General features: G+C 42.8%; 1 protein-coding gene across 2 annotated transcripts in view; it reads right to left on the bottom strand.

Moving 5' to 3' along the window:
• ythdc1 (YTH N6-methyladenosine RNA binding protein C1) overlaps window positions 1-27,026 on the bottom strand; it is a 68,608-nt gene that overhangs the window by 16,626 nt on the left and 24,956 nt on the right. Inside the window, exons 4-8 of one of the 2 annotated variants that reach the window (XM_080188554.1) lie at window positions 22,062-22,479; window positions 19,925-20,023; window positions 19,787-19,840; window positions 11,323-11,417; window positions 6,522-6,630 (exon numbers count right to left, since the gene is read on the bottom strand). In XM_080188554.1, the coding sequence (XP_080044680.1) occupies window positions 6,522-6,630; window positions 11,323-11,417; window positions 19,787-19,840; window positions 19,925-20,023; window positions 22,062-22,479 (775 nt within the window). The remainder of the gene's footprint in view (window positions 1-6,521; window positions 6,631-11,322; window positions 11,418-19,786; window positions 19,841-19,924; window positions 20,024-22,061; window positions 22,480-27,026) is intronic. The other variant, XM_080188555.1, reaches the window with a different exon arrangement.

The raw sequence follows: 27,026 nt of genomic DNA, 5'->3' as shown, positions 1-27,026 counted from the left end.
GTGTCAAGCCGCTCTCAGAGATGTGGCCTATTAAATACATGGCCACTTCCATATCCCCAAGTAACATTTACTTAACTATAGCCATAGTTTAAGAATCAATATTGAATGGTCTATATTTCATGAAATTAGATTTTAAGAGGGGCTGGGGGGAAACAATAATGGTTAGGTGCATTAACCGAACAGGTGCCGGAGTGTGGCGACCAGGGGAATTTCACAGCAACTTAACACAGCGACGTAAGCCTTACTTGTGATTAATAAATAAACTTTAAATAAAATGAAAGAATATTGGCTGACAAATAAATATTCTTCTATGCACCGTCTAACAAATTTGATTTTGCTATCTGCACCATCTAACAAATATTTGATTTTATTATCAACACCCTATTCCCAGACTGAACATACAGAAAAGGTTTATATGATTCCTAATCTGACATTTGTGTTTAAAATGGCAATCGATGGAATGATGGTGTCAACTGGAACACTCCTTTTCTGAATAACATCCAGGAAAATATCAAAAGGACATTAAAAATAAATAAAATTGGGGGCTGCATGGTAGCACAGTGGTTAGCACTGTTGTTTCACAGCTCCAAAGACCCGAGTTCGATTCCTGGCTTGGGTCACTGTCTATGTGGAGTTTGCACATTCAACTCGTGTTTGCGTGGGTTTCCTCCGGGTGCTCCGGCTTCCTCCCGCAGTCCGAAGACATGCAGGTTAGGTTGATTGGCCATACTAAAAATTACCTCTTAAGAGTCCTGAGATGCATGGATTAGGGGGATTAGCGGGTAAATATGGGGGTTGGGCTTGGTGGGATTGTGGTCGGTGCAGACTCGATGGGCCAACTGGCCTCTTTCTGCACTGTAGGGTTTCAATGATCTATGATGAAATTACATTCAGAAGGACCTGCCGGTCTGGGCACACAGGACTCTTAAATCGGTCTCGCAGGTAGAGGATGTGATCAAGGCGGCTTATGGTGTACTGGCCTTCATCAATTGAGGGATTGAGTTTAGGAGTCGGGAAATAATGCTGCAGCTTTATAAGACCCTAGTCAGACCCCACTTGGGGTACTGTGCGCAGTTCTGGTCGCCTCAGTACAAGAAAGATGTGGAAGCTATTGAAAGGGTGCAGAGGAGATTTACAAGGATGTTGCCTGGATTGGGTGCATGCCTTTTGAGGATAGGTTGGGGAAACTTGGTCTTTTCTCCCTGGAGAGACAAAGGATGAGAGGTGACCTGATAAAGGTTTATAAGATGTTGCGAGGTATAGATTGGGGGGATTCTCAGAGGCTATTTCCCAGGGCTGAAATAGTTGCTACGAGAGGACACAGGTTTAAGGTGCTGGGGAGTAGGTACAGAGGAGATGTCAAGGCTAAGTTTTTCACTCAGAGGATGGTGAGTGAGTGGAATTGGCTGCCGTCGGTGGTGGTGGAGGCAAATTCGTTAGGGTCTTTTAAGAGACTTCTGGATGAGTACATGGGATTTAATAGGATTGAGGGTTATAGGTAGGCCTAGTAGGTAGGGATATGATCAGCGCAACTTGTGGGCCGAAGGGCCTGTTTGTGCTGTAATTTTTCTACGTTCTTATGTTCAACTCACAAGGATCATGGTTTTATTCCCAAAAGAATGATAATTTTTAAAGAAATGCAGGCAGTGTACAAGTTAAGTAAGATCCTAAAATTTCCATATTACTGATAAAATTTGTAATTTTACAAAGTTTACAAATAATACAAAATTAGGAGACAAGTACTGTTGATAGTGAAGGTGACAATCAAAAATTAAGGGGGATCTTGATAAGCCAGGGAAGTGGGCCCAAGAATTGGCAAATGGATTTCAATACAGATAAATTTGCGCTGTTGCATTTTGGAATGTCAAACCAGAGTAGGACTTACACAGTGAATAGTAGGGCCCTGGGGAGTATTGCCAAACACAGGGACCTAGTAGTAGAAGTACATAGTTCGTTGAAAGCAGTGTGATAAATAAGAGTGGCGAATAAGGCATTTAGTTTATTTGGCCTTCATCAGTCACGAAATTGAGTAAAGGAATTGGGACATCATGTTACAGCTGTACAAGTCGTTGGCAATGCCGCACGTGGAGTATTGTGTAGTTTTGATCACTCTGTTATAAGAAAGACATTGATAAACTGGAAATAGTGCAAAGAAGATTTATGAACGTGTAGCCAGGACTAGTGGACCCGAGTTACAGGGAGTGGTTGGTCAGGGTAGGGCTCAATTCCCTGGAACACTGGAGAATGAGGGGTGACCTTATTGAAGTATATAAAATCCATGAGGGGCAATAGATAGGATGAACACATAGTACTTTTCCCAGGGTAGAGGAATTGAAAACTACAGAACACAGGTTGAAGGTGAGAGGGGAAAGTTTTAAAAGGGGCCTAAGGAGCAACTTACTTACTTCTTCACGCAGCAGGTGATCGGTATATGAAATAAACAGCCAGAGAAAATAGTTGAGGCAGGTTCAATAGCAACATTCAAAAAGCATTTGGATAAGTACATGGATGGGGAAGAGTTAGAGGGATATGGGACAAATGCGGGCCACTGGGATTAGCTAGGAGTGCACCATGGCTGGTATGGACTGGTTGGGCAGTAGGGCCTGTGTCCATGCTGCATTGCTCTATGACTCTCAAACAATAACAAGAGTATGGAGCGTATCTTCTACTCACCCTACTAGGTTAATATTTTACTCAATGATATTGATCATGAATTCAACTTAAAAATAATTTATATAATAAACATAAATAAAAAGATCAAATCTATCTAATTTTGAAAATGAGGTGCTGGAAGGTATCACTGACAGTGCAATCAGGTGGCCCGCACTCAATCATAACCTGCTCACTGATGCTCAGTCTGAAGTCTGTTAAGGTCACTCAGCTGCTGACCTGTCTTAATCCAAAGATGGATAAAAGAATTGAACTCTAGACATGAGGTGAGAGTGACTTCACATCACACTGACCCAGTGTGACTTCACATCACACTGACCCAGTGTGACTTCACATCACACTGACCCAGTGTGACTTCACATCACACTGACCCAGTGTGACTTCACATCACACTGACCCAGTGTGACTTCACATCACACTGACCCAGTGTGACTTCACATCACACTGACCCAGTGTGACTTCACATCACACTGACCCAGTGTGACTTCACATCACACTGACCCAGTGTGACTTCACATCACACTGACCCAGTGTGACTTCACATCACACTGACCCAGTGTGACTTCACATCACACTGACCCAGTGTGACTTCACATCACACTGACCCAGTGTGACTTCACATCACACTGACCCAGTGTGACTTCACATCACACTGACCCAGTGTGACTTCACATCACACTGACCCAGTGTGACTTCACATCACACTGACCCAGTGTGACTTCACATCACACTGACCCAGTGTGACTTCACATCACACTGACCCAGTGTGACTTCACATCACACTGACCCAGTGTGACTTCACATCACACTGACCCAGTGTGACTTCACATCACACTGACCCAGTGTGACTTCACATCACACTGACCCAGTGTGACTTCACATCACACTGACCCAGTGTGACTTCACATCACACTGACCCAGTGTGACTTCACATCACACTGACCCAGTGTGACTTCACATCACACTGACCCAGTGTGACTTCACATCACACTGACCCAGTGTGACTTCACATCACACTGACCCAGTGTGACTTCACATCACACTGACCCAGTGTGACTTCACATCACACTGACCCAGTGTGACTTCACATCACACTGACCCAGTGTGACTTCACATCACACTGACCCAGTGTGACTTCACATCACACTGACCCAGTGTGACTTCACATCACACTGACCCAGTGTGACTTCACATCACACTGACCCAGTGTGACTTCACATCACACTGACCCAGTGTGACTTCACATCACACTGACCCAGTGTGACTTCACATCACACTGACCCAGTGTGACTTCACATCACACTGACCCAGTGTGACTTCACATCACACTGACCCAGTGTGACTTCACATCACACTGACCCAGTGTGACTTCACATCACACTGACCCAGTGTGACTTCACATCACACTGACCCAGTGTGACTTCACATCACACTGACCCAGTGTGACTTCACATCACACTGACCCAGTGTGACTTCACATCACACTGACCCAGTGTGACTTCACATCACACTGACCCAGTGTGACTTCACATCACACTGACCCAGTGTGACTTCACATCACACTGACCCAGTGTGACTTCACATCACACTGACCCAGTGTGACTTCACATCACACTGACCCAGTGTGACTTCACATCACACTGACCCAGTGTGACTTCACATCACACTGACCCAGTGTGACTTCACATCACACTGACCCAGTGTGACTTCACATCACACTGACCCAGTGTGACTTCACATCACACTGACCCAGTGTGACTTCACATCACACTGACCCAGTGTGACTTCACATCACACTGACCCAGTGTGACTTCACATCACACTGACCCAGTGTGACATCAAGAAACACCGGCAAAGCTGGAGTCAATGGGAGTCAAGAGGAAAGCTTTCCAGCATTTGGAGTCATACTCAGCACAAATAGTGGCTGTAGTGGTTGATCAACCATCTTGATCTGGCTCCAGGATATCACTGCAGGAGTTTCTCAGGGTAATGCTGCACTAATGACCTCCCCTTCATTAAAAGATCAGCAGTGACGTTCGCTGATGATTATATAAATTTTCAATACTATTAGTGACTCTTCAGACAATGAAGCAGTTGTGCCAATATACAGCAAAATCTGGATAATATTCAGGCTTGGGCTGACAAGTAACATTCACGCCACACAAATGGCAGGCAATGACCATCAACAAGAGAATCTATCCATCTCCCCATCACATTCAATGGCACTACCACTGCTGAATCCATGTTGCAGCTCCAATAACACTTAAGAAGCTGAGCACCTTCTGGGATTAAACAGCTTGACTGGCACCCCATCTACCACCCTCAACATCACTCCCTCCTCTAATGATAGTGGCAGCAGAGTGCTTTACCTACAAGCTGCGCTGTAGCAACTCTAACAGCACTTTCCAAAGCCACAGTTTCCATCCATCCAGAAGGACAAGAGCCACAAATGCATGAAACCAAGATTCTCCCCAAGCCCCAAACTACCATGATCTGGAACGATATTGTTATTCCTTCACCGTTGCTGGGTAAAATCTCAGAACTCCCTTAACAGCCCTGTGGGTGTACCTAACCACATGGACTGCAGCAGTTCAAGGCTGCTCATCACCACAATCTCAAGGAGAAACACAGAAAATAGAAGCATTCAGCCCTTCAAGCATGCTCCACCAGTTTGATCATGGCTGATCAAATTTAACATCCTGATCCTACTTTTCCCCACATTTCTTGATCCCTTTAGCCCTAAAAGCTGTCAAATTTCTTCTTGAAATCACACAATGTTTTGGCCTCAACTGCTTTCTGTGATAGCGAATTCCACATATTCATCACTCTCTGGATGAAGAAATTTCTCCTCACCTCAGTTCTAAAAGGTTTACCTCTTGTCGTCAAACTATGGCCCTTAAATCTGGACTCCCCCACCATCAGGAACATTCTTTCTGAATCTAACTAGTCTACTTCAAAGATGTGCAGGTTAGGTTGACTGACCATGCTAAATTGACCCTAGTGTCAAGGGATTAGTAGAGTAAATATGTGAGGTTACAGGTCTGGGTGGGATTGTGGTCAGTGCAGACTTGATGGGCCAAACGGCCTCCTTCTGCACTATCCGGATTCTATGATTCTAAACCTATTAGAACTTTATAAGTTTCTACAAGATCCCCACTCACTCTTTCAAACTCCACTGAATCAATCCTAACTGACTTAGTCTCTCCTCATATGACAAACCTGCCATCCCAGGAATCAACCCAATGAACTTTCATTGTACTCTCTCTAAAGCAAGGGCATCTTTCCTCAGATAAGGACACCAAAACTGCACACAATACTCCAGGTTGAGGGATAGGCAATAAATGTTGGCCTGGGCAATAAAGCCCCCATCCCATTAAAGAACAAATAAAACCTGGGAGAGATAGTTTTGGTCAAAGTGCTCTTTTCTTTACTAGAAGAAAATAACAATAATTCCAAGATTTAGAACAGACCTAGCAACTCTGAACTACACATCCATGACCATTTGTTGCAGCAGTATTGCATTCCACCATCATCTAGAACTTCATGACCTAAAATATTCCTCACTCTACATTGCCATCAAGTCAGGGGATGAATCCTGGTTCAATGAAGACTGCCGAGAACATGGTTGGAGCGGACTAAGCATACCTAAAAAGGTACTAACCTGGTGAAACAACAATGCACTACATGCACACTAAACAGAAGTAGAGTGCTATAATACAGTAAATGATTCCATAAATAGATCAGGTCAAAGTTCTGCATTTGTTCCATTGCCAGTTGTGAATGGTGGCAAGCAATTAAGCAAATAAACAAAACCAACACAATTACTCTATTCCCCCATAGTATTTTCTCACCCTGAAACTTCCCACTTTCTCGAACGGAGAATATCAGTATAACACTCCGAGCATCCCGGAATGCAGTGTTGAGCTTCTTCTCATTTACTGGCAGTGTTGACCACACACCCTAAATAGGAAAGAGAGGGGAGAAACACCTTAGTTACGCATATAACTAATGGAACATACAGATCTGAACACTTTAACCTCAAGTTGGACTGTAAATGTTTGAATCAAAATAGACAATGCTTGAAATAATCAACAGGCCTGGCAGCATCTGTACAGAGAGAAACAGATTTAAAGTTTCAAGTCATAACCTTTCTTCGGAACAGCCACAATCTGAAATGTCATTTCTCTCTCCACGGATACAGCTAGGCCTGCTGAGAACTTCCAACATTTTTCTCTTTTTATTTCAGATTTCAGGTATTATGACAGACAGCTGGATAAATTCAAAGTAATCAGGCAGAGTCAACATCGTTCTGTGAAAGGGAAATCAGGTTTAACTAATTCATTAGAGTATTTTGAAGCAACAGGTTCTGTGAACAAACAGGAGCCACTGGATGTACTGTATTTAGATTTTCAGAAGGCATTTGATAAGATGCCTCATCAAAATCACTGCAGAGAAAAGGCATATGACATAGGGGTAACATATTGACGTGGATAGAAGATTGGCTAGGAAACAGTAGGCATATGACAAATGGTGTGCCAGGGGTTCAGTGCTAGGGTCTCAATGCTTTACAATTTATATAAATGGCTTTAATTCAGGCAAAGGTATGTTTGCTAAATTTGCTGATGACACAAAGATAGATAGGAAAGTAACTTGTGAAGAGGACAAAGGATGCTAACAAAAGGACACAGATAGGTCAATGGTCTGACAAATGGAGTATAATGTGGGAAAATGTGAGGTTGTCCATTTTGGCAGTACGAATATAAAAGTGAATATTTTTAGAGCTAAGATACAGAGGAATCCGAGTGTCCTAGTGCACAAATTGCAAAAGACTAGTACCAGGTGAGGCAAGTGATCAGCAAAGCCAGTAGGATATCATTGTTTATTGCTAAGGGAATTGTATACAAGAGTGGGGAGACTATGCTTCAGTTATACAGGGCATTGGTGAGAACACACCTGCTGTATGTGTACAATATTGGTCTCCTTAATTAAGGAAAGATGTAAATATACTGGAAGCAGTTCTGAGAAGATTGACTAAATTAATATCTGGAATAGGCAGGCTGTCTTATGAGGAAAGGCAGAGACTTGAACCACTGGAGTTCAAAGGAATAAGAGGCAACTTGACTGAAATATACAATATCCTGAGGGGATCTGACAGGGTGGAAAGGATGTCCTCCTGTGGGAGGAACTAGAACTCAAGGCCACTGTTTAAAAATGAGTGGTTGCCCATTTAGAAGAGATGAAACAAAAATAATTCTCTCAGTGATGAGACACACTGGAATTCTCTTCCTTAAAAGGTGGTTGAGGCAGAGCTTTTGAATATCTTTAAGGCAGAATTAGATTGATTCTTGATAAACAGGGGGTGAAAGGTCAGTGGTGTAGGCAGGAATGTGAAGTTCCGAGTTTAAAATTAGATCAGCCATAATCTTATTGAATGGTGGAACAAGCTCAGGGATTAAATGGTCGACTCCTGCTCCTGATTCACATGTTCATACTCAATGTATATCTCCCAACTGAAAACAATCCATGTACCTGCGTGGGGATAATCTTTCGTGGCAGCTATTCGAACAATATGAGAAAAAGATTGGCTCATCATTCAAATAGGACTTGCAACATCCCCTCATTCCTTGAATGAGGCAAATGTGGCCAACTAGAAAATTGAGATCATCTTCCAAAAAATGTCTCAACAATATATTTGAGGGTTACTCCATTATATAGCTATACAGAATAGTCATTCATTATCAAGTGTATGGGCTGAACAAACAAACTTAGATGACCACACAACATCCAAATTACTCTTAACATTCCTCTCAAGGTTTATGATCTATACTGAAGCCACAACTAGGCACTTGATAAACACTCAATAAAAGAGTTAATTTGAAGGGAAGTGCCTACATGGAAAAGTTTAATTCATGCATTAATATATAGAAACCACTACAAAGCAAACAATCCTCACTCCAATTATGTTGTCACACTGTTCTGGAATTGAACGTCAAAAAACTTTATTTGGTTCCAAAATGTCAAAACTTGTCATAATTATTTTTCATACATTCCCACCTAATCCGTTGTCTTAGACCTGACGTAGGAGTTTGAGACATCGTTAAAGGTCGCCTTGAAACTGAGGAAGTTCTTTCCCTTTTATTATTTTTCATAATACTTTCAAAACACTACCAAAACTAGAAGGATAACACACATATATCACAATGGCTTCGTCTTGGTTTTGAAAAAGGGTATCAGATTTGTTATTTTCTAGTTATTTGCTTATTCACTAATAAAATTCACAGACACAGAAAACACACGTGAATCAATGAACATTTCTATACAATATTAAAAGTCTATGAACAATTCACAAACCCAATTTATTTGGAAAGAACTTCATTTCAACTTACAGAACTTGAGGCAAGTACTATCCAGAAAGAAATAAACCATCTCGCCCCTCAATAGAAACTGAATTAAAATGTATTCCTCAGGAAAAATTAATTCACCGCATGCTCCAAAGCAAGGATTAGAACTGGCAGTCTTATGTGTATCTTGGATCCAAATATGATCTTAAAACTTGCTCATCGTCAGCAACATGTTTGGGTGAGATACAGGCAAACGCGCTATTCATAATGTACAGTGGTTGGGAGATAGAGTCTGATTCATGGGATTTCTAATAAGTATTATGTTAATTACTAAAACTTTTCAATCAGACAGAGCATTAGCTGGTGAAAATTCTTAGCAGTAAACTGAACTTTCAGCAACCAAGCGACCTCCTTTTTGACTGTGTGTGACGAAGGGAAAAAAAAGAAACTGCAGGCAAAATAAAAAAATGATGGCCTAAATCTTTTGAACTTCTTAGCAGCAAACATTGAGACGCTTGCTGGCATTGAGGGCTGCTACCCAGATGATCCAGGCCAATTTCCACATTAGTACCCTATTCCCAGCCTGATAAATTTCTTCCCAACTGCTACCAAAAAGTCAGAATTCTAATCTTGGAATGAAAACGTATTAGCATTCTTGATACAAACCATGCTGGTGCTGGATGATTTAACTTACACAATAGCACATTATGTCTTATTGCTACAAACATGACACAACGTGTTAGGGTTAACCAAACTGAGGGACTTTTGAGAATATAAAAGCCATAAGGTTTTTGTATAGTTTGTAATCTCATGCTGTGAACATGCTGTCCGGCACGTATGCAGAAGTGCCATTAATCTCACACTGTAGTCTAGCTGTACCTAGTACCAAGTGTTTTAACTGTCATGTAAGGATTTACTGCGATGAGAGTGTGTACAGAGTTGATTGGTTTTCAGAACATTATGAACAGTGCATGCAGCTATACTACCACACTATTGGTGTAAAAGAGACAGGGACAAGTTGTAATAGGCTAATGCTCTGGAAGCCCGCCTATAGACTGGGATAAGTGTTTGGAAAAAGTAGAACAAAGAAGTTAGTTTTGCCTGGGTGTGCAGGACCACTGATGCCTGCCCACCCTAAGGAAAACTAGCTCTGACGTCGTAAAAGAATAAAAGTATAAATCTTCTATCCGGAGTTGACTTGATTATTATCAAACCAAGCCGAACGCAGAGTGCCGAACCTTAGAAATCGTCACTTTGGTTAGAACACAGATGTCATCTCATGTGAACAGTTTCTGCGCAAAATTAGTCTCATCATTTCTCTGGTTATTTATGGCATATAGACAGACAGAGCTTTTTGCCTGGCTCAGGACAGTGCCTATGCCACTGGTCACAAGTACAATCATATATTTAGAACTGCCCTGCATATAAGGCATCTTTCAATCTTGTAAATACGCTCCCACTTCAACGGACTAGATTGTCTCTTTCAGCTTTGCCTTTCAGGTCAAATTCATCAATGGCAATACTATGTTATCACAGGTTGGAAATTGCTGTCTAACTCTTGGTCACCAGCTATGTCTGGTGAAGCCCAGATAGTGAGCTATTAGCAAACATGTTAAAAACAGAATTGAGGCCACGTAGATCATTGATTTTGATAGCATTAAACCTGCTGGCATAGTTCAATACCAGTAGTATCCAATACAGAAGCTTTCAATTCATTCACACATAGCCTGTTTGATCTCAGAAAATATGCGCTAATCCCTTGGCACACTTCAAAGCATAACTTTTTACATCTAAATCCAAACTATATAAATTGATTGCTCAAATGTAATATTATGTCAGGGGAAAGGTTTTGGAGATGTCAGGGGAAAGTTTTTCACCCAGAGGGTAGTGAGTGAGTGGAATCGGCTGCCGGTGGTGGTAGAGGTGAACTCACTGGGGTCTTTTAAAAGACTTCTGGATGAGTATATGGGATCTAATGACATTGGAAGTTACAGATAGTTCTATGGCTTGGTAGGTATAGATGTGAGCGGCGCAACTTGTGGGCCAAAGGGCCTGCTTGTGCTGCAGTGTTCTATGTTCTATCTATTTGACAACCATCACAAGTCAATGTACAAGCAGAATACTACAACAAAAAATTTTAACTGGGTATACAAGTTGCCACAACCTAAATTTAAAATCTAAGAATTCATACATAAAAACTTGATTGATTGCATTCACAAATTAGTGACAAACACACCCAACATCAAAACATATACTATGCAAAGTACAAATGGGTTCACTTCAGGGAAACCTGGGTACACAAGACTTATACCTTAGCCTTTGCCAGGGATACATTCTCATGATTGTTGCTTTTTATGAGGAAAAATCGTGCATCTCGAAGAATGTACTTCAGTTTACTAGTTTGATCTGTAAAAATGCAAATATAAAATTACTTCATGTAATAGCAAATAGCACAACTGACAACTGTTTAAAGCAACATTTATGCTTGATGATTTGTTCCGAAACATCAACGTTGTACCAGAGATGTAAATAACACTTGCCAAAACGCTTTCTAGAAAAAGAGGCAGTATACAGTGATTAGCACTGCTGCTTCACAGCACCAGGGACCCGGGTTCAATTCCAGCATTGGGTTACTATCTGTGTGGAGTTTGCACATTCTCTCCATGTCTGCATGGGTTTCCTCCAGGTGCTCCGGTTTCCTCCCACAGTCCAAAGATACGTGGGTTAGGTGGATTGGCTATTCTAAATTGCCCCTTAGTGTCTAGCTAGGCTAAATGCATGGGGTAATGGGGAAAGGATCTGGGTAGATTGTGGTTAGTGCAGACTTGATGGGCCAAATAACCTCTTTCTGCACTGTAGGAGTCTATAATTTTAAAACATCCAACCATAAAATGCAATTTCAGTGAAATAATAGTCACGATCATTTAAAAAGGAAAATCAGAAATGCAATTCAACAGATCAGTACATAGACCGATGGCTGCTGTAATTTAAGTGGTAATTTGAATAAGACCTCTATATCAACTGCAAAACTGCAAAGTTAAATGAAATCAAACAAACTAAGGAATTCCAAGACAGCAGGATTGAACAATTCAGAACTGCAAATAATTGCCGGCAGTCTAAATTATCAGAGAATCGTAGAATCCCTACAGTGCAGAAGGCAGCAATTTGGCCCATTGAGTCTGCATTAGCCACAATCTCATACAGCCCTATTCCAGCAACCCCATGTATTTGTCCAGCTAATTTCACAGATACTAGGGTCAATTAAACATAGTCAATCAACCTAACCCACATATCTTTGGACATGGGGAGAACGTGTAAATTCCATACAGACACTGACCCGAAGTTGGAACTGAACCCTGATCCCTGGCGCTGAGAGGCAGCAATGTGTGCCACCCCAAAAGCATGAGCAAAAAGCACAGATGATACTAATGTGCAACTGCTCTTTTGAAAAGTCAACATTGGCAGAACAGAACAAATGACCTGCTTCTGGGTTGTATGTTACTTTGAGATGATTCTAAGGTTGATGAACCCACTCAATGGATGATCGATTGGAAAGTAAAAATTGTACTGTTGCATCAGAAGGTAAAGGTACAGGAATACTGGTATAGCTTAGAGATCATTTCCCTGCACTACACATGACTAGAGTTGCTTACTGAATAATAATTGACCATATGAGCATTAAAAGTTCAGATTCCAATCCATTTTAAAAATGGAGCACAAAACTGAGGCCACACTGCACAAAAGTGAGTAATACATATTGCAGTAACAAACATTTTAGCAGAAACAGGATTGAAGCCATGTAGCTCATTGATTCTGACAGTATTAAATCTACTTGCATACTTCAATAACAATAGTATCCAATACACAAGCTTTCAATTCATTCACACGCAGCCTGTTCGATCTCAGAATTAATCCTTCAGCACACTTCAAAGCATAACCTTTTACATCTGCTGACATTTACAATTGTTTCATGTAAACGTAAATCTCTAATTTCACCTTAATGATAACTTCCATAAGTTATATAATGGATGGAAGACCTAAAATTAGGAATAATTAGCCATTTTCAGGAGGGGTACCAAATCACTCCTCTGCAATTTTTCTGGTTGTCAGGTTCCCCCACCAACTCTTGGTAGTCAAAAGCCACCTGGAAAACTTTTTGCTGTACTTGCTAAATGCCACAACAGTAAAGCTGTGTTCCCCTTTGTTATGGCCCCCATCTGCCCATCTTTGGATCATTGGTGATGGGACATATGACCAGAAATGGTCATCTCTCCATACGCACGCAAACACCTCCGACAGTGAGTTACATTTGTACTTTCAACAGTTCCGATTTACTTACTTGAATAGTCACCCAGAAATTATTAGACAGAAAAACTCCAACTCTTGAGTAAATGAAGAACTGTAACCCCAAAAACACACACTGACACCCCACCTGCCATCCTACCCACTTATATCATCCTTCCTATACATCCATTCACCAACACTATAAACTTACCACATGGAGCTAGAGCATACCAGAAAACCTTAGGCAATTTCACTGCCCAGATTACACAAAGAACAATGCGCAGGGGTGGTAAACAATCTAGCCCTCCATTTCTTGGAGCAATCATGCACAGGGGAAAAAAGGAAATATATAAAAACGCAAGTTAATTTATGAAATTGTAATGCCATCCAATACAAAAGTCAGAGGCAATGCTGCAATCAATTCAGCTCAACAATGTTTACATTTCCACAAAAGAAAACCAAACAAGGGTCATGTTAATAAAAGGAACCAAAAATAAGCTTTTCAATTAGCTATCAAATCAACAGGAAACACTCAGGTACTGAATTATTGTGGCATTGTAATTTGGAGACAACTTGGAAATGCTGTGAAATCAAAAGTTGTGGATGCAAGATGACCAGTCAGGAAACAACCATCAACAAAAGGGAGCATTAACACTGGATATGTTGCCAATCTCACCAAACTACGCATTCCAGTAAGGACAATTTCATAATCAAAACTGTGTTTGTCAACATCTATTATAATGCATTTAAATTCTGCACCCCCAGCCTCTTCCACGAATTGGTGCAAATAGCATCATTGATTAGAAAAGAGCAAAAAATGCAAAAGGTCTATTACAGATTAATTTTTTTTAACTTTGAGTAAAAGACTTACTCCAAACTTTTTAGGCCATAATCTATAAAGTTGCAATGCTACACAATTTCTCAACCACCCCCCACCTCCCCCCTGCCCCTCCAGCTTCGTAGTCAAATTCATTAGCTGTTAGATAAGCAATGCTGCTCAAAACTACAGGCTTATGACACATTAACATTACACAAACAATTCAAAGCAGTTCTACAATCATGTTGAATAATCTAGAGTTTACAGGAGAGCACAGCAAAGGTGCTATTTTACCTTTTTTTTGTCTAAGTGCTGGACAGACTTGAAACTGGGAGTTTTAGATCCACCATTTGGGCCCTGTTTTTAGACCGCCTCCACCCACCATTTGCACTCTGCCTGCAAAATTATCAGCAAGTCAGATTCTCGCTGCAAAAGCCTGTCAGTGAGGCTTAATACACCCAAAACCCTGCAGCTCTGATTGGAGTCCCAAACTGCACATGTGCAAAAAAAAAGCTGCTCCCCTGCCAGACCCCTCCTGGGCCAGATAATGCCTACCCTGACCCCCAGAGATTGCTCTACCCTCAACGTTACTGACCCTCTTATTCCCCCCTCGCCCCCACTGATCGCAGAGTGGCAGCACCTCTATGCCTCCCCCTACCTCGCCCCCTCCCCAGACCCACCTACACATGGACCCCTTCTTCCTCCGAACTCCGATGGCTGGATGACACTGCCCTCTCTCTCTCCTGCCCTCAATCATTATAAAGGCACAGATCCCCCACCCTCCCATCAGCACACCCATAAGTGTATAATCATAGAATCCCCACAGTGCAGAAGGAGGCCATTCAGCCCAGCAAGTCTGCACTGACAACAATCCCACTCAGATCTTATTCCTGTAACCTCATGTATCCACCCTGCTAGTCCCCCCGACACTAAGGAGCATGTTAGCACGGCCAATCTATCTAACCTGCACATCTTTGGACTGTGGGAGTAAACCAGAGCACCTGGAAGAAACCCATGCAGAAATGGTGAGAATGTGTAAACTCCACAAAGACAGTGACCCAAGGTTGGAACTGAACCTGTGAGGCAGCTGTGCTAGTCACTTGCCGTCCTAAAGTACTCACTTGCCTTCCCCTCAATTCTAACAAGCAAACTGCAGTTAACTTGCTGGAATGCTTGCAAACTGCCTGCATCTGATCTGCTGTAACAAGGGGCAGTTCCATAAAAACCCCAAGGATAGGCAGGCAGACAGACAATGCAGGAAAAAATGTCAAAGAAGGCAGTGCCCAGGTTCACAGAGGGCAACCACAGCAGGTTGCTGGATGCTGCAGAGGCTGGCACTAGCACCCACAGCAGCGAAGCAGTGCCGCAAAAAGTTTAATGACATTAATTCAGGCAGCAAGAGTGAGTGCTTAACCACATCTAGCGTCTTCCCCCCAATCCCCTGACTCTCAAGCACCTGTCTCCTCCACTCCCTTCCTTAAGAGCATTACTGCGCTTGCCCTCAAGTGCCACCTCCTGGTACACTACAGGTGTCACGCCAACAATGTGGCCCAGTCAGAAGGCTGAGTGGCTGCAGAGCGTGGCCCAGTCTCAGAGGGCAGTTACTGTGGGCCCCCGACTCAGGGGGCCATCGCAGAGGGTTCAACTACCATGGGTAGGGTGCAGGTGATCTTTCAGGACAGCAATGGCCAGGTGATACCCAAGCTTCTGGAGCTCACTGAAAAAGCACTGTCGTCCCATGGAGTGATCCAGGGGCCCACAGAAACCCCAGGGGAGGGAAAAGGGCTCGAGCACATGCCAGGCCTTCCAGCCAGGAGTATGTGGCTACACCTTCTGACTTCCCCTTCCTGACACTGGGGTATTTCAGGGGCAGCAGGATGAAGAGTGCGTCTTGGATAAGTCCTGGAAGCCGACCAGGGTCCTCCATGTCCAGGCCCTCCAGAGAACACCCACCAAGCACATTACAGGCCACGGGGCATGGGAGGCAGCTGGCACCCTCCACCTCTGATGTACATTCTGGAAAGACACGTAGATGTAATGGTAGGCCATGTAAGGTTAGGAAGTTGCAGCTGCACTAGTAAGATGGCACGAGTTAAGGGCTGCACTAGTTACATAGATTTTTAAGCATCTTAACATTTTCTGTTCATGTTATGTTGGAACTTAGTGGACATTTTTCTTGTAATAAAAAATGTTTTTTCACCACCTACCTGTGACTAATTTGTCTCAAACAGGAATCCTCTTTCTTTGACGGTCACTGGAGGGATCCTTCAAGTTGATGTCAGTTGGGGAGACTCCTGAACGCTGTGTCACTGAGAAAATGAAGCTATTGGCTCCCCAGAACCCACGACTGAGCCCCTTCCCCTCCCTTACCCCATCCATCTAAGGGCCCCTGCATGGGGGTTTACTGACCCATTATCCACTACACAAACATGGGTCCAGGTGCCCACATGTACGCGGAGCTCAGGTAGAAGTCAGACCACATTGTACCAGCAACTCATCATAATGGTGTTTTGCGAGTCGTCATCATCCTCCTGTCTGCCAAAGAAACCTACTAACACAATGTACCCAGGTCCACCACTCTGGTGGTGTTATAATGTTGCAGGAGATATAACTTGGAGTATAGGAGGGGGAGGGGGGGTTTGGAATGGAACCCATGTGTACAAACACAGGCCCCGAGTAAGCGAAATGCTTGATGAGGGCCTCTCTCACATGCCTGATTCTTGCTGCTAATCCTCCAGTGCCTGAGTGCTGTTGCTCGGCATGGTTCTCCTCCTCCTCTTCCTGCTGGTCGGCCTCCTCTCTAGTGACACCTGACTGGTTGGCCTCCACGTTCTCCTCCTCCTCCTCCAACAGGTCTCCTCTCTGTTGTGCAAGGCACAGCACACCATCACAACGCGGGAAGAATTTTGGGGGCTGCATTCTAGGACCATCTTGTACAGTCCCACCAGAGCAGTGCAGGCACCTGAACCCATTTTCAGGAGCCCTACGCACCTGTCCATTATAGTGCAGGTGGCAACATGGCCTCACTATACCGGGTCTCCCCCTCAGTCGCAGGCCTATGCAAAGTCCAAGGCAGGTAGCCCATGTCACCCATGAGCCAACCCTGCAGCCTGGCTCCTCCTCAAAGGTCTCTGGTATGTTTGAGCACCTCAGAATAAAACTGTCAAGCATGTGCCTGGTCACAAACCAATTGCACATTTTGGGAGTGGAACCCCTTTCTATTGATGAATCTTAGTGGATTTCTCACCGGGGTCTCGAGGGTGATGTGGGTGCAGTCTATAGCCCCATGAACATTAGGCATCCCCGCAATGGCCACGAATCCTGCAGCCCTGGCTTCCTGCAATTCCATCTGGTCCAGCTGAAATTTGATCTACACCAGCAGCATCCCCAAGGCCCAAGATCTGGGTCCATGCTGCAAATCAGACATTGGACACTATGCGGAGCAACAGTCCCCCCACCCCCAAACATTTGCAGAGCCGTCCCAATCCATCATACAACATGGCCGCTACGAGAGGACCCCCTGTGAGCAGCAGAAGCCATCCGATGGTAGACACTTACCTCCTCACTAACCCTTACTGAAGAAGTGCCAGAATCAGACTTTTTTTTTCCAAACATGTCATTTTATGAGCAACACGGTGATGTAATGGCTAGCACTGCTGCCTGACAGCACCAGGGACCTGGGTTCAACTCTGGCCTCGGGTCATAGTCAGCATGGAGTTTGCGTGGGTTTCCTCCCACAATCCAATGATGTGCAGGTTAGATTGACCATGCTAAATTGCCCCTACTGTCTGGGGATTAGCAGGGTAAACATGTGGGGTTATGTGAATAGGGCCTGAGTGGGATTGTGGTTGATGTAGATTGATGGGTTGCGTGGCCTCCTGCTGCACTGTAGGGATTTTATGGATTAATTCTATGGATATATCTGTTCCAGATTGATTCCGGGTTGTGCGAACACAGTGGGAAAGGCAGGCGTGCTGGTAAAGTAGGATGTGCAACTCATCAAGTGGATTGAAGTACACGCAGAATTATTTAAATTGACATCACATCTGTTGTGGATGGATTCCCATTCGTGGCTGTTTTCAGACTTTGGTAAAGTGCGAACCAGCACGGAAGCGGGTGCAGATCGCACTACTTGCCTCACGCCCGACTATCAAATTTTCACACTCAAACAGGTGCAACACAATGCTAAAATCCCGGGCACAGGGGAACATTCTCCCAAACAAAATTCAAATGTCAAATTCACATTAAAAACTGGAGTAAATCACTGTTTTATTCAGCAAGATTTTCAAAATGATTTTCCCACACTGCTGACTGCACTAGCATGAATCACTCCAGAATTGAGTGGTGTGGCCTATTCCCACTGGAGAGTCCAGCAGCATAGCGCTGAGTGGGCCACAGTGCACGCGCCAATCTATCAGTGCCGAGATTGGCACATGCGCAGCGGCCCATCTGCTGGCCAGCCCCATGGCCCCCGCATCGTCGACCATGTGACCTCCGCCCCCACCACAACCCAACTGTTGCCCCCCTCCCCCCCCCCCCCCCCCACCCAAACATGCCAGGGCCTAATTCTGACCACAGCCCCCCCACCCTCACCCCGATTTCTGGCCTCTCTCCCTCTTATCACAGACCTCAGTCAAGAGTGGCAACAGGACCCCTCACTCCCCCTCTCCCCCAATCAGGCCCCATCCCTTTGGCACTGCCCCATGCTTGGTGGGCTTGGACAGTCCTGGGCGCCCAGGCTGGCACTGCCAAGGTGACAATGCCCAGGGGACAAAACCCCTTCCCAGCACCCAACCTTCTGAAGCACCTCAATTATCCCCCTTCACTCCAGCATGGTCAGGCCACCAGCTGTACTGAACTTCTCAGGAGTGGAATACTCCGGGCAAGCGGGCCTGGAGACTTCTGTCCCAGTTCTACTCATGAAATTCATATTGGAGGAAAATGAGCAACAGAATATATTAAGCAGCTTTGTGCCGATTTATGACGCAGAGCTGACGGCACCAAAAATTCAGCACTGGGAGTTGCGCAGAAGCCCAGACACCCAGCCCATGAAATGGCCTCCACTAGAGCTCCCATCCCATTGCGCTAAAAAAGCAGCTCAGCAGAATGGGAGATTCACCCAACAGAATCCAAAGAGGAACAAAAACCCCATATTCTGGCCACAACTACCTCAAAAATCATCCATGTAATACCCATCCTCGAAAGTTGTCGCAAGTGTGCAATTGGACTAACAGCGGTTAGTTGGAGTTTTATGTCTTAGCACAAACAGCTCATTCTGAACGACAGATACTCCCCAGCATAAAGAAACAAAAAAAGGTATGGATGCAATAAATAGAACTAAATTTTCTAAAATAACTAATCATGTATGGAATAAACTATTTTAGACAAATAAGATCAATTAAATCAAAAAAATGGACTTTAGATTGAACATTGAGAATTAATAATGTCCTTATTTCACTATTGAACTTTATCTCCCAGCTTACAGATGAAGTTTATAAATTAGAGCACTGCAACTTCAATAAATTATAAAGGCATACAATATTTTAGAGCCGAGTACATCACATCCATAAATGTCAAGCATGGCACTTGACCTAACAGCTGCTTTTTAAGCTGCTCAACAGCACACTGAGGGTGTGCTGCCTTATGCTAATCTCTAAGCTAGTCGTTTCCATACCTTTACGAACTGCACGCACAGATGATGACAGCTTCTCATGTTTCTTCTCTGATCCTGCATTACAGTACACAAAACCCATTAGGCCCTTGCTGTTTAAGCTCCATGCACAACAAGTTCCAAATGAAACACAAAACATACCTGCATACGAATCGGATGCTGAGCTTTCACTCCTATCAAACACAATTGGAGAAATGTCTCTAGACCGCTTTTTCTTCTCCTTTTTATCTGTCTCATCGTCTGAAGAAAAGTTAATTTGTAACAATTCTATTTAATGATAGTCTAAGAATCAGAGACTGCAGTATGATGATGGGGGTTGAAAATTCCACTAAATTTGGTCTATGCCTGTTGAAAATTACAAATCAGTAAAATTATGGAAACGGAATCAAATTGTTGCAATGACCAGTATCTGCTGCTTGGCACATACTCAGCACATTAGCAGCTTTCATGATTCAAAAAGTATAGCTGAATCCAAATAACTACAGAACCAGTTTGAAAAAATTGTAAAATCCAAGCTAAGATTAGCCAATTTACAAACCTTTGTTTTGACATGAAATTTTGTGTTTCAAATTGAACTGTTAAATTAACAAAACAAAAGCTGTTGCTATCATTATACTGCTCGCACTGGTGGAGTACCAACACCATATTAACAGTGATGCAGCTGAGAAACCATACACTGATGTAGAATAGGGATGAAGGTACAGCTCCATGTATGCATACATAAAGATTTGTTTACTTGCCTCAAAGATTTTAGATCAGTTTTAGGACAGTTAACACTTAATAAATGGTCATATCACACTTCCAAGGCAAACTTAAAAATCAAAGATCTGGGTAAGTGTGAAAACTGGTCCTTTCACCACTACTTTAGGTTCAAATCTAGTCCAGAATGATTCTCCTGGTCTATAAACAAGAGCTTGAATAGACTTAAACTAGTTTCAAGGAGGCAAAGAACCACAACAAATCTCTTAATTTGACACTAATCTGAGGGCCACAGCATGGCAAATATAGGAAACAAAAGTGCAGAGTCATTCAGTAACTGCTCTGCTGAGGCTCTGGTTAAAGCACATTGTTGGGACAGGGCATAGGGAGTCTTACTTTGCATACGACCAACAGGAATAAAAAGCAGTGAATGGTCATTGAATGAAGAGGGTTTTTGAACAGTGAAGAAATTAATGATTCAAAGTTAGTCACACAGAAGTAGAGCAATACCTGAACCGAGGTTCTAGAACCTTAAAGCACAGCAGACATCTCAATTGACTAGGGAAAAGAATAAAAGCAGGAAGGAAAGAAATGCAAAAGATGCCTGACGACATATGATGCATTTCTTAGATGGTTTAAGCATAAACGTGCTCAGAAAGTTGTTTAATTTCTGCCTATTGAAAGCTAATACTATGAAGGTGCCAGAGAAACCAGTGTGGAAAGGATTAGACAAAGAGATGAGAACAGCTTTGATTTCTGTTGCTTTGCATGTTACAGCATTTCCTGTTTTATCATATGAGGCTGCCCAAAGTGGTTACAATTAAGTTGCGTCATCTGTATAACATTTTAAACCTGCACATCAGTCCAGTCTCGCTAGCCACATTGTCCACCATTTAAATGGCCAACCTTGGGAGCAGCCATGACCACCACAATGGTAGCAACATTAAAGCCCTTACCTGCAAAGCTAAAATATAATAATTTTCAACCCCCTCAATCATTATACATTAAGTTGACATATATTCCCACTCTCCCACAAACAGAAATAGGGGGATGTTTCTGCATGTTACCCGACAATATTCTAATTTTGATTAAGCCCACTGCTAACTGCCACAAAACCAAAAGTGTTTTTTAAATTGTAAATTTAGGTGAATATAATTAATTCACATTTGGAGATTTTAGCTAAATGAATTAACACAGGTGAGGACACAAATGAAATGCACGTACACAGACTGCTGGACTACACCTATTTTTGTAGCTGCTGCAAACACTTTTTAAAACAAGTTTGCCCTTGCCAGAATCCATTTCCATACCACACCTATCAGGAATTGGAGCATCTACAAAAACAGGTCAAGGAATACAAAAACTACCAATTTGAGTATATATATATTCACTGTAGATTTCAGGCAGGTTCAATTTCTACACCAATGGTTTCAAGATAAGCTTTCTGGCTTGCTGAACTGAAATTTCCTAACCTTTCAAACAAACCTGAAAACAGCAGCCTTACAGTAAAGATATTCAAAATAAATTAAAATTACATCAAGTTAAATGGTAAACTGCAATTTTCAGCCTTGAAATGTACCTGATGCATCAGAACCAGATCTGGTGGCAGATTCTCCATCAGTAAATGAGACAGACTCAGAATCAGAGTCACTGGCTTCACTACGTGTATCATAATCCTGTTCATGGCCTTCTTCCTTACTTTCTCTAGGATCTCTTTCTCGGAAATCATCTTGTTCAGACATATCCTGTTCATATTCTTCCTCTTCTACTTCTTCCTCCTCCTCTTCCTCTACCTCCTCCCCCTCCTTCTCTTCCTCAGCATCATCCTCATCAGGTATTATAGTATCTGCTGCTTCATCTTGATTCTCTTGGTCTTCAGATGAAGTATTGCCATCAGTTTCAACCTCTGCTTCAGACTGATAATCAGACTGAACCTCTTCTTTAGAGGAATGGCTTGATCTATGCACTTTCAAACTCTCAATATTTCGTAAAGTCTTCTGCGTTAAAAACAGAATAGGAAGGTTAATTAAAATCAATCACTTACTGGTAGAAAACTTGCATATTGCTGAAAAAAGAGACATGGCTTTGTCTTGCACTAATTAGGACAAATTCATAAATGGACAAATTCATAAATGAAAAAATTCAAATGATCAGAATAATTTATGCTACAGGATTAAAGAGCTCCAAATAGTTGGCAAGTTAAATCTGATTGACTGAGATTTTGCCCTGCAGAACAATAGAAAACTATAGGCTCTCCAAGCTTCCGGGAAATGCAAAAAGGCTCATAACTTGAACATATTCCTTTGGTTTGTAAAGGATGCGTTCCTGCAGAGGAGTGCATGTCACTTTTAACAAGCAAACGTGAGCCGTGTTGCAAGCTGGACTAACTGTCTTAAATTAGTTGTTGGTGCCGCTACCACCACACTCAGAATTGTTCAACAACTGCTACTCAATCATCTCTAACAGTCAGCATTCTGTTTTGGGTTTTGCTAACACAGGCTGGTTGGGTAGTCTGTACTCTGCCCTATTCAAGGCAATTTAAAGAACATGCCATTTGATTAGATCAGCCAATTGTTCGAATGTATAGGAGTCTAGCATTGCATCAGTTCAATTGTGTGGCAGATGATAGATACACAAATGATCTGATCAGTATAGCCATATCCTAAGAGTATAGCTTCAATGCACTATTTCTGCATCAAACTTTCCTACAAATGGCTAGACCAATTTTGCAGCACATGGGGCTTTACGAACTGCAGTCAGATATTGACTGGTGGTGTTAGGCTTGCTGCAGACGAAAGTAGAGAAAGCAATCATGGATTTCGCCACTAAAATAAATGAAAGATAACTGAAAGGTTGTGGATGTAGTTTATACGGACTTTAGTAAGGCATTTGACAAGGTCCCACATAGCAGACAGGTACAAAAACTAAAATCACATGGGATTCAGGGTGGGTTGGCTCGATGGATCCAGAACTGCTTGGTTATGGAAGACAGAAAGTAGCGGTGCAATGGCGTTTTTCAGAATGGAGATCTGTAGCTGGTGGTGTTCTGTAGGGATCGGTTCTGAGACCTTTGTTGTTTTTAGTATATATAAATGATCTGGAGGGAAATATGGGTGGCCTGATTAGTAAGTTTACAGATGACATGAAGATTGGTGGAGTTGCTGAAAGTGCCAGAGATTGTCAGAAGATATGCAGAATATAGATAGCGTCTCGGGCACAGATGTGGCAGATGGAATTTAATCCAAATAAACATGAGGTGATGCATTTAGGAGGATCAAATTTATGTGTGATTTACACTGTAAATAGCAGAACCCTTAGGAATATTTACAGAGTTCAAGAGTTGGGAAATCACGTTGTGGCTAGATAAAACCTTGATCAGGCAGCGCTTGGAGTATTGTGTGCAGTTCTGGTCGCAACACTACGAAAAGGACATGGAAGTTGGAGAGTGCAAAGAAAGTTCACCAAGATGTTTTTTATGCATTCGTGAGACATGGGTGTCACTGGCTGGCCAGCATTTATTGCCCATTCCTAGTTGCCCTTGAGAAGGTGCTGGTGAGTTACCTTTTTGAATCGCTGCAGTCCATGTTCTGTGGACTGACCCACAAAGCCATTAGGGAGAGAATTCCACAATTCTGATCCAGCTACTGTGAAGGAACAACGATATATTTCCAAGTCAGGATGGTGAGTGGGTTAGAGGGGAACTTGCAGATGGTGGTGTTCCCATTTATCTGCTGTGCTTGTCCTTCTAGACGGAAGTGGTCGTGGGTTCGAAAGGTGCTAAGTATCTTTGGTGAATTGCTGCAGTGCATCTTGTAGATAGTACATACTGCTGCCACTGAGTGTCGATGGTGAAGGGATTGAATGTTTATAGATGTGGTGCTAGTCAAGTGGGTTGCTTTGCCCTGGATGGTATCAAGCTTCTTGAGTGTTGTTGGACCTGCACACATCCAAGTAGGGAGAGTTGCATCACACTCGTGATTTGTGTCTTGTAGATAGGCTTTGGGGAGTCAGGAGGTCAGTTACTCACTGCAGAATTTCTAGCCTCTGACCTGCTCTTGTAGCCACTGTGTTTATGTGGTGAATCCACTTGAGTTTCTGGTCAATGGTAATCCCAAGGATGTTGCCTGGTCGAGGATGTTGACTATGAACAGTCATTGAAAAAACTAGGATTGTTTTCATGGAAAAGCAGAGGCTGAGGGGAGACTTGACAGAAATCTACAAAATTATTTTAGGCAAAGTGAGATTACATGAGATTACAGAGTGGATTGTCAGAAGCTAGTAACGTGGCTTGCTTATGCTGGCTAGAAATAATATGCATTTACAGAAAGGGACCCTTTCTCTACAAAGAGAATCTTTTTGCATTATCCGAACGCATGGAGAGAATCTCTAGTTATCCATTGTTTGCTCCATGACAATACCATGACCACAGCTGACTTACCAGCCAATCAGCACCTCTTCTATAAATTAATTGTTTGAAATTTGGTATTCTTTTATTCGTCCTTAGGAATCAAGACAAAAAACTTCAACAACATGATAGAATAGTCGTACAGCATAGAAAAGGTCCATCAAGTCCACAAAGATACATTAGGAACCCCTAAACTCCCAGCTAATCCCATCTGCCAGCACTTGGCCCACAGTCCTCATGTGCCAAATGCTAAAAGATACTTTCTCAAGGATGTGAGACAACCCACCTCCACCACCCTCCCAGGCAGGGCATTCCAGACTATCACAATCCTTTGGGCAAAAAAGTTTTTCCTCACATCCCCCCTAAACTTCTTGCTCCTCACCATGAGCCTATGCCTCCTCATGACTGAGCCTTCAAATTTCGGGATTAGTTGCTCATAATCCACTCCGTCCATGTCTCTCAATCTTGTAAACCCCAATCAGCTTGTCCCTCAGTCATTCCTGCTCCAATGAAACAACCCAAGCCTATCCACCCTCTCTTCATAACTTAATGTTCCATCCCAGGCAGCATCCTGGTAAATCTCCTCTGCACCCCCTGCAGTGCAATCACATCCACCCAATAATGTGTCAACCAGAACTGCACACAGTACTCTAGCTATGGTCTCAAAGTTCTTTACAACTCCAACATGACTTCCCTGCTTTTGTAATCTATACCTTGATTGATAAAGGCAAATGTTCTACATGCCTTTTTCACCACCCTACTAACATGCCCTTCCGCCTTCAAAGATCTGTGGACAAACATGCCAAGGTCCCTTTGTTCCACATAACATCCTAATGTCTTTGAATTCTTTATATTTTTTGAATACTTTCTTGTCAAATTACTCCTTCCAAAGTGTATCACCTCATACTTTCCAGCGTTAAATTCCGCCTGTCACTAATCTGCCTATTTAGCCATTCCATCTATATCTTCTTGTAGCTCAGTACACTCCACCTCACTGTTAACTACCCGTCTAATCTTTGTGTCATTCACAAACTTACTAATCACAGTCATCAATGGAATTTATATAAATGACAAAAATAGCGGGCCCAACACAGATCCCTGGGCACTGGCTTCCAGTCACTAACGCAGTCTGTCATCACTGTCTCCTACAACTGAGCCAAATTTGAGTCCACTTTATCAAATTACCCCACATCACATGTCAATTTACCTTCTTTACAAGTCTCCCATATGGGCCCTTTCAAAGGCTTTGCTGAAATCCACAAACTGCACTATTCTCGACTACCTGGTCATCTCCTCAAAAAATTCAATCAAATTTGTTAGGCATGACCTCTCTCTGATGAAGCCGTTGTAACTATCCCTGATCAAGTTTTGCCTCTCCAAGTGGAGATGGATGCTCTCCCTTCAGAAGTTTCTCCAAGTTTCACTACCATTGATGTTAGACTCACTGGTCTGCAGTTCCCTGGTTTCTCTCTAAAACCCTTCTTAAATAGTGGAACCACATTAGCCGTTGAATACAGGAGTTGGGATGCCTTGTTGAAGTTGTACAAGACATTGGTACAGCCATACTGCGTGCAATTCTGGTCACCCTATTTTAGAAGGAATATTATTAAACTAGAAAGAGTGCAGAAAAGATTTACTAGGATGCTACCAGGACTTGATGGATTGAATTAAGGAGAAGCTGAATAGACTGGGTCTTTTCTGTCTGCAGCGTAAGAGGCTGAGGGGTGAACTTTTGGAGGTCTATAAAATAATGAGGGGCATATTCAAGGTCAATATCTTTTCCCAAAGGTAGGAGAGTCTAAAACTAGAGGGCATAGGTTTAAGGCGAGGGGAGAGAGAGATACAAAAGTGTCCAGAGGGTCAATTTTTTCACACAGAGGGTGGTGGGTACAAGCTGCCAGAGGTAATAGAGGCGGATACAATTTTATCTTTTAAAAAGCATGTAGATAGTTACATGGGTATAAAGGGATATTGGGCCAAATGCAGGCAATTGGGGTTGGCTTAGGGGTTTAAAAAAAGGGTGGCATTGACAAGTCGGGCTGAAAAGCCTGTTTCCAGGCCGTAAAGCTCCATGACTCTATGTTCTCCAGTCACCTGGCACCTCCCCCATGGCCAGTGAGGAATTGAAATTTGGCTCAG

This window comes from Carcharhinus amblyrhynchos, chromosome 5, assembly GCF_965287045.1.
Source record: "Carcharhinus amblyrhynchos chromosome 5, sCarAmb.v2.hapA, whole genome shotgun sequence".
NCBI lineage: Eukaryota > Metazoa > Chordata > Chondrichthyes > Carcharhiniformes > Carcharhinidae > Carcharhinus > Carcharhinus amblyrhynchos.
This window is presented reverse-complemented; position numbering and strand designations above follow the sequence as displayed.